General features: G+C 42.9%; 1 protein-coding gene across 2 annotated transcripts in view; it reads right to left on the bottom strand.

The window, feature by feature from the left end:
• Positions 1–1,993: 1,993 nt before the first annotated feature.
• LOC146202732 (phosphoenolpyruvate carboxykinase, cytosolic [GTP]-like) overlaps positions 1,994–9,202 on the bottom strand; it is a 62,520-nt gene continuing 55,311 nt past the window's right edge. For both annotated transcript variants that reach the window (XM_084588289.1, XM_084588288.1), the window contains exons 6-10: positions 8,220–8,433; positions 7,233–7,538; positions 6,791–6,886; positions 6,452–6,693; positions 1,994–2,582 (exon numbers count right to left, since the gene is read on the bottom strand). In XM_084588289.1, coding sequence (XP_084444415.1) covers positions 2,364–2,582; positions 6,452–6,693; positions 6,791–6,886; positions 7,233–7,538; positions 8,220–8,433 — 1,077 coding nt within the window. In that variant the 3' untranslated portion in view covers positions 1,994–2,363. The remainder of the gene's footprint in view (positions 2,583–6,451; positions 6,694–6,790; positions 6,887–7,232; positions 7,539–8,219; positions 8,434–9,202) is intronic.

Raw genomic sequence — 9,202 nt, 5'->3', positions numbered from 1 at the left:
TTAGCAGGATGATCATGCGCTATTTGTCACTGTCCTACACGCCGCTTGACAAACATACTAGGGTCCTTCCATGCCAAACGGACCAGAGTTTGCACTCGACCTCCTCCGATCTTGCAGAGAAAATCTGTGGCTATTTATTGCACAGTCTAAGCACAGTCTAAGCACAGTCGTGAGCAAAAGTGGTATACAACACTCAGCCAGTAACGGATCAGAAAACTGCATGCCATCTTATTCTAGCAGCAGTTATCTGAGATTGAGGCAATAGTGGCGGTGCCCCATTTTATCCACGTGAATGTGTCGCTATCACTATCCCTGACGCTGTCTCTAGATGGCATTTCAATGCAATTTTCCCGAGCATGGTCACCGGCTGAGTGTCGTATACCACTTTTGCTCACGACTGTACCTCGGACGAAAAAAAATGTCTGGTCATATGTGACAGCCCTTCAAATTTCTCAGCGGAGTACAAAAGTTGGTGTCCCAATAAGAATTACAAAAAAAAAAAATATTTCATTTTCAGGCTCGCAAATCTTTTATAGTTAATAGGCATTGGAGTTTTTGTGTTTTATTTCATTTTTCTTCCAAAATTGCCTCTGCGGGATTTCTTTTCTAGTCTCACGACAATGGTGAGCAACTTCACATATTTCACATTAAATGGTGCAAAGTATAACATAACACAGTATGCCAAGCAGCGCTTGCAGCCACAAATTTCATAACAAAGGCATTCTTAGTAAAAAATATAGTGTAGCTGAATTGACTTCACTTGATGAATACATCAATTAGCGTTTTTGGGGCCTCTTTAGTAAATGATTTCAGATGAAGTCCACATTAGCAGTCTTGAACACTGAATGAGCTTTACAACACACCTCATCCCTTGAGGGCAATAAGTCACCAAATTCTTCATTTTTCAGTTGCTTGATCTCTTGCACCAAGTATTGCTGTTAACCAAGCTGCCCTGGCGGCTACCTGTTTCTCACATTGTACATCTGCTTGTTATGCCACATTCCCTTCCTTTGTATTACGCACATTGTAGATCAGGCATGTCTCTGACATCGCATTCCACAGGTATTGCGGGCTCAAAGACTAGTGCATTTTTTTTTAGTGCGCTAGCCCCAAGATCCCCCAGTTCTGCATTTTGTAGAGGTTTGGCCACTCCTCCACACAAGCGTGCAGAGAGGAAGTAGTTGGCAGGAGACATGGCCCGACAGTTTGCGCAACATCCCGAGACTATGTCGTGGTCTAATTAGCAGGCGCTGCCAAATTTGGAAGCACTTGAGATTTGAACCCACTGGAACCTTAGGATCCAGAGTCACTACTTCTAGCCATGCCAGCATGTTTGTATGGCTTCTTTAAAGCAGGACTCTGTTAGCTGGCCTTACACATAATGTGGTAGATTATGACTACATGCTAGCGATATGTATAACTCAAGATTGAAATGCTAGCACATCTAAATTACATCTGATCCACCCCTGCTAAATCCGTAATCTTTATTTTGGTACTTCACCACCTTGCATTAAAGTGGTGCAAAGAAGCCACAATGATGGATGGCTGCCACTGCACCACTCCCACCCACATCGCATAACGCCCCCCCCCCCCCCCCCCCTATTCGTCCCATTTCTACGCCTGTGCAAGGGCGAATGGCTGCTGAATGTAAGACAAAAATTTTGTACAAATTTTAAACATAGCAGCAGGAGATTATGTTATCGGAAAAATATTAACCAGGAGAACAATAGTGCAACCCTGAGGAATATTTAAAGTCCAGGAAACACATCAAGGTTTCACTGAACTTGCCATTGTGGTTAGCTTACTGTAAAGCACCTAGAACCTTACAATGGACAGTACTTTCAAGTACAATGATTAAAGAATGAGGCTTCACAGTAATGTGCAAATGTATATGGGCTAAACAAGCTTTCCTGCTCGCAGCCGGGTCCTTTTGCAGCAAAAGCCAGGGGAACCACCAAACGAGCAGGAAAATAAATGGACAAAGAGCACTGTGTCGAAAATAGCTTCACTCTTTATTCTCGAAAAATGCCTTGGGAGGCATCGAAACCTGTTTTGATGGCTAAAAATGTTCATAAATAAAAACGATTCACATTATTTACAAGTTTCTCTTAAGACTAGACAGAGTAGTCTTTAAAAAAAACGGCAAACAGTAGGGCACTGAGTACGGCTCATTATATCAGGTGTGGTCCCAAAAGGCACTTGACTGTTGCACTTAAACATCAGATTACACTAAGTGGTAACAAGTCATGCATGCATGCTCCACTTAGTTCTTGACTACAATATACTGGCAGCTTGAGATTTGTCATGGCACAAAGGCTACAAGGGGACTACAGGATAGGAAACTGGGATTGCTTAGTACCCTCCTACATGGCTTTAACCCGCTTCTCCAGTTGATCCAGTTCCTGGGCAATTTCACTGGGCAGCTCCTTGCCAAGTTGGTCGTCAAAGTACTTGCGAACTTCATGGCACTCTTGCAGCCAAAAGTCCTTGGTCAGGCCAAACAGCTCGCTCATGTTCACCGGCTCCTGAAGGCCATCCAGGTTCAAGGCTCCATCCGAAGGAAGGTAGCCAATGGGAGATTCCTGATGGAAACAGAGCAAAGTAGCTTTCACTTAAAGGGACAGAACACTGTCCAAAATATGTCATGAAATTATAGTGGAGATGAAGACATTGCCTCATATAGTACAGATCGAGCACTAAAATATCAAAGAGGCTTTACAAGTCTAATTTTCCATTGAGAATCAAATAAAAACAACAGAGGCGCTATCTAGTGGAGAAACCCTATTTCTTTCGGTCTAGTACCCCACATGACTATGTGTCAATATATCTCCAATTTTTGCAAGTGCACAATGTCCTTTTTTGTTCACGGAGTGCCTGCATTATTCATTATATTTTACGTTCTCTCCACTGCGTTTTTAAATAAAAACCACCCCTCATTTCGCAGCACGAAAGGCATGCGTTCAGGTTTTGCCACTAGATGGCGCCACAGTATTTGGAATTCCGTAATGAAGTGATGATAGTACCCAGTAAAACTTTTGTTGACGAGGCGTACATTACTGCGCCGTAACAGCCTTGATTGTGAAACTGAAAAGGACGTTACTCCAAGCAAAAAAATGTCGAATTACTGCCTGGCGAGTGAAATTTATATTTGTTTTTGGTACGCCTTTTTTGTCGGCCACCAGTCACTGTGGTCGCTGCTCACAGTTTCCAGCATCGGAGTACATAAAAACGGGCGCATGCACTGATTGAAAAATTCTCGGTAATTTCTACAGCGTTTCCACCAAAACAGTTATCGAATCTAACATTTTAGACATCAATTCCTATTGCGTCTCAAAAAAATTCAAGACCTAAATTCCAGTGTTCTGCCCCTTTAAAGCACTAATGAACTGCGGTAAATTAGTGCAAACCTGCACATGAGCAGGACCTGTTTGGATGTTTGGCCCGTGCAGCTTTTCTCCGTGCTACATGCATACGAATGCATGAAGCTCAAAAAGTAAGCTTTGCAGGAGCAATCTCTAACAATCCAACAAAGACAGCATGCTGTTTAATAATAAGCTGCAATGTTAGCAAAAAAGTATACATGTCCTCCCAGCTAAAACTCTTCAATATTTTGGAAAAAAAAAAAAAAAAAAAAAAAGTTTCTACAGGAAAATTGTCCAACCCAGGCATATACAAAGAGGTAGCATTAGCATCTACGAAATACCGTGCAACAGCATGCACTGTGCATCTCAATTTAACATGATTACAAGGCTAAACTTAGTAAGCATTGTCCACTACAAAGCTTGGCATCGCTGCTCATTCAATGAGAAGCCCCACCGGCTGCCAACTGTGCACGTTTTGTCTTGCCAGAAATCACTTATCTAAAAGCGAGAAGCAACAAGAAGCTATGTTGTGTGCAGCACAAATTTTTACAAATTCTTTACCACTTTATTTTATTTTAGCACTTTACCAATTCGTGGACGAGAGCACTGCAACATCGGCTAACTCAAGTGCACAGAGCATGCTCTTGTATGGTACTGCTTCAATTTTGCAAATCTCTGTTTTTGCTGAATAGAAAGGACACCAATATGGCTACCTCATCAGAAGCACCTATGTCGGACCACTTTTGCGGGGATCGACAGCTTTCCAATTCACATCGAAGCGTTCAGAGCAATATTAAAATAGGCAGAAAGAAAAATAGCATTCTATACCTTGCAAAACTCTACAGTTACTTAATTTAAAGTAACTACAACGGATCAAATGTTATTTTAATATTCATCCATTTTAGCTGGGGCACTCTATACATACACAAACCTTAACTGGGAATACACTGGAAGTGCGGCATAGTCAGCTGACAGAGGAGTTTCAGTAGTGCTGACGAAGCGATGTGAACAATGCACATGCATTTCAGACCAAGAAGTCAGAACTATTCAGGTTCAGGTTAGTCAGGTTATTTGCAGTTAATTCAAATTAATTTCAATAGCCCACCATGGTTGCTCAGTGGTTAAGTTGCTCAACTGCTGAATCCAAGGGTGCAAAATCGAATCTTGGCCGCGGCCAGCTGCTTTTTGATGGAGGTAAAAAGCAAGGCACCCGCATACTGCACAATATCGGTGCAGGTTAAAGAACCCCAGCTCGTAGTGATTTCTGGAGCCTTCCACACGGCATCATTCGTAGCCGAAGTCACACTGGGACATTAAGCCCTGTAAACTATCAATGTTTTGGTTGGCCTGCACACTTTCAATGCATTTTAAAGCTTAATTCCAACCATGGCTTCCTCCTCTTCAAACTACTGTCATGCATTATCACCGTGCCTGCGAGATAGAATAGTGAAAACCGAAGGCAGTGGCATCATTTCAGGAGTTCACACTAAAAATGTGCACCGCCCTAGAGACAATGTATCAAAGCCGAACGCGGCATTCTTAACACAACCTGCCCGGTGAGGAAGTGGCGGCGGCTAAGGCCAGAATGTCAGGTTAACGGAGTAGCACAGGCGAAAAATTTGACCCTACTACCCAATCTATGGTCGCATCGGTTAACCCAGATGGGTTTCCAAGAAGGTGGGCAATTTATATATGGCCTTCATGGCAAGCAACTGTCAAGATATCCCTCAAGTCCAAATTGCATTATGTGTTGTTGCTTGTTCACGTAGCTACAACAGTCAGCACAACTAGAATTGGAAGGCCCTCGTTATCAGTTTATTGCATAGTTTCAAAAACCACCCTCCGGTGGCTGACTGCTATTAGCAGCAATTAAGCAGCTGCACCTGTCATGTCCCATGCTGGCTGGTACATTTTATTTTATTTATATTAACGCCGCTGCGGTGCCAAAGCGCATTCCTCTTGCTTCCATCCACATGGCTTTTCCATTTTCGAACACACCACAGCTAACTATGGCCAAAACTGTTATTTGGCTATTAAGCCTTCCCATAAGAACAGACACTTGTGAAGAGGTCCCATTGCTAGCACATAACACTGTGAAGGAGGTCCCATTAGCCCTTATTTTGCAAGTCACACTGCTTCAACATATCCTTCAGTGAGAATGCATCAAAGCATTACGGAGTTGGAAAAACTAAATGGCACCATTTACTATAAAGCAGACCACCATTGCCAAATTTATTACTACTTAGATTTATACAATAATGCAAACTAATTTTTAGCAGTTCTGAGGAGGCTATGTAATGACTCCACCTTCGGTAGGGCATTTTTCCAGGGCCGATTCACACGGCGCACCGTCGGTCCGCATATTAAGTGTTCACTCGTCACTGAAAGCTGGTTATTGATCTGACATTATCAAACGGACTCAGCGGACCAGAAAACGAAAAGAGCTTTTGTATGCGCACACCTGAGAATTACTGACCCAGTCTGTTAAAAATCCCCCTCCGCACCCCTATCCCAAACAATCAACCTGCCTGTCAGGATAATGTGCACTATAATATGTAATTGTGCTCCAACTGTGCCTCCCGGATTCGAATTGGTGGGGGCTATAGTGGGAGCACAATTATTTATTATAGAGCGCTGGGACGATTGGCATGCAAGAGCACAGTTTTAGTGTGCGTGATCCTGAATGAGGCAGGGCAATGGGCAGGACCAGGACCGACAGCGTGCCTCACATAGTACTGACGTGTGAAACCCAAATTAATGAGGTTTTACTGTACAGTGAAACCAGTACATTGCCAGCTTTTTTCACCCCAAATTTTCAGAGAAAAGGCTTGAAAATGTGATGGTGCATTTCCGTATAAAGACCTCTGGTCCTTCAATGCTTGCATTAATGAGAGGCAACAACCTACCAGGTTCCTAAGATGTACAAATTGAACAGAGCTGGTCATATTACCCACAACCAGCGATAGTCAATTTGCAATAATATGCGGATGCATTGAAGATGAGTGAACATAAAAAAAAGACAAAACACCTAAAAACCTTTTCCTAAAAATTCACCAAAAAAAGCAAGGATGAAATAAAAGATGGCTTGCCTTAGCAGTGCCACTTTCTTCATCCACACGGCGGAGGATCCAGTCAATGACACGACAGTTTTCACCAAAGCCAGGCCACAGAAATTTGCCATCAGAGCCTTTGCGGAACCAGTTGACATGGAAAATCTTGGGAAGCTTCCTTCCTGGCTTGGTTCCAAGGCTGAGCCAATGCCTTTGGTAGTTTGTAAAGTTGTACCCAAAGAATGGCCGCATGGCGAATGGGTCATGCATTATCACCTTGCCTGCAAGATAGAGAATTGAAAGCCAATGGCAGCGGCATTATTTCAGGAATTCACACTAAAAATGTGCGCTGCCTTAAAGACAAAGTGTTCTGTCTACCTTTATGCTCAGCAGCAGCGGTTGCCTCGGACCTCATGGCTGATCCAATGAATACACCGTGCTGCCAGCTGAAGGCCTCGTAGACCAGTGGAACACCTGCAAGGATGATTACCGGAGAGTCAGTACAGTCATCGAAAATGATCACTTTGAGCATGCTACTTCAGTGTGCTTCCAAGCAGGATTTTTTTTTTATGCATGGAAAATTTGAGTGGCAGATAGGAGTACGCTATAATTGTAGACATGCTGAATAGCGGTTTCAAAGCTACATAGTGCTCCTCGACACTTTTGCTAGCACTGGGAAAACACACTAGTATGTAGCAAAATATTTCTGTTTCAAAGTTTCTACAGGTTACATGCAAATAAAGTTAGAGTGACTCGATCATGTCCTACGCCAGCGATGAGGCACGATATGCACACAAAAGCCAAGCATTAGCCAACTCACCCTGGGGACGGCGGCCACCAAACAGAATGGCAGAGATGGGCACGCCCTTGGGGTCCTCCCACGCAGGGTCAATGATAGGGCATTGGCTGGCTGGAGTGCAAAATCGCGAGTTGGGGTGTGCAGCAGGTGTGCCCAAGGCCCGTGTCCAGTTCTCTTCACCCCGCCATGACTTGATACGAATGCCCGGGCTGGGTTCTGGCATGCCTTCCCACCAAAAGCCACCATCACTTGTCTCAGCCACATTAGTAAACATAGTGTTCTCTTCAATAGTTTTCATCGCATTAGGGTTGGTTGCCATAGATGTACCTGGAAAGTAGAGGACAATGACAATATGCAGCTGGCCAAGAAGAAAGCTGTGCATATCACTCCAGAATGAAGTACCAACAGTTTGTCAACAAAAGCTACAACCACACCAACAGCCAAGCATCCAATGCCACAAATTAATTTATTAGAAGCAGTAACAAAACTGCTCTGCTTGAAGACCTGAAAAACCTTTTGCGCGCCTGAGTTTCTTTCATCAAGGTTTTTTCTGCGGGATGGTTAGTGTGCGTGGTTTGTTGTGCACAAATACTAGCACACATTCGGGATTTCAAGCAGCACAGCAAAGAAATTACAGTGTGGGAGTGATTTATTCTCCCTTTTACACTTGCTTTGGTAACATCCTCATTGGCAACACTTGATATAATATCTCATCTATGCAGCAGCACGCTGGCCCTGAAGCATCACTGCTCGGCTGGATTTTGGCTAATAGGGCTAGTAATACTTCTGCATGAAAAGAAAACTTCTTTAATGAGCTACAAGCATGTGGGAATGGTGCAGAGCTGGATGCAGACAGTACTGCCACCATACTATTAGGGCCTTATCAGTGCTTCTGCTATAAAAGGTATTTCCATGTGAGCAAGTGATAACCACAACATTAATATCCAAAAAAATGCACCTAGGCAGTTTCAATCGGTTCTTGCCTATACTTAAAAAAAAGTTACTCACCAGGAGCAACACCAAAGAAGCCATACTCAGGATTGATAGCCCTGAGCACTCCTTCTTCATCAAATTTCATCCAGGCAATGTCATCACCAACACATTCTGCTTTGTAGCCAGGCAAAGTTGGAGTCATCATGGCAAGGTTTGTTTTGCCACAGGCACTGGGGAAAGCCGCTGCAATGTATCGTTTCTCGCCTTTCGGATTTGTAACACCCAAAATCTGAAGATGAAAAAAAAAAAAGTGGCAAAAACCATTGAAAACAAAGATGATTAATCAAAATTCCAAATGGCCACTGCAAACAGCTTCAAAAGACTGTATCAAGAGCAGTTGCAATAAATAACAGTTTAGAACTGTTTAATAAGAGAAAACACCCAGTTTGCACCTTCTGAACGCTATTTTATTCCATCAAAAAGAAATACCTTTCCACCTAAATAATGACTTTAGGCCTCGAAACTAACTTGTTCCTTTTCCAGCCCAAAATACCAGCAGTCAACTTTTTGCATGGACATTCCAAATTTTGCATAAGGTGTAATAATTGGTGGAGATATTGTTATCGAAATACTGTGATCTAGCAAGTAGACATCCGATTGGCCATGAAAATATTTGTTCTTTCAGAAGTGCACATTAATTTCCAACTATAAAAAACATTGTGTAAAGAAGACATTTCAAATGCTACAACTGATACCAAAATATGTCACCAGAAAAATGGTGAGCAACGCACTACTCTGCGCACTGATCCTTGAGATATTTAATTTTGGGCTGGTTTTTAGGCTCTAACGTCCTAAAGCGACTGAGGCTATGAGACGCTGTTGTGGAGGACTCCGGAAATTTTGAACATCTGGGGATGTTTAACGTGGCCTGACATCACACAGCACACGGGCTCAAATATTTTTAGTACCCTGTTTTCTATATACTGTAAAAAAAGCACCTTATTTGCAGTAAGAAAGATGCAAGTCACCTAAAATAAAGAAATCACAACCCAGGAGCA

This window comes from Amblyomma maculatum, chromosome 1 (genome assembly GCF_055883805.1).
Source record: "Amblyomma maculatum isolate TAMU_Amacu chromosome 1, ASM5588380v1, whole genome shotgun sequence".
Lineage (NCBI taxonomy): Eukaryota > Metazoa > Arthropoda > Arachnida > Ixodida > Ixodidae > Amblyomma > Amblyomma maculatum.
This window is presented reverse-complemented; position numbering and strand designations above follow the sequence as displayed.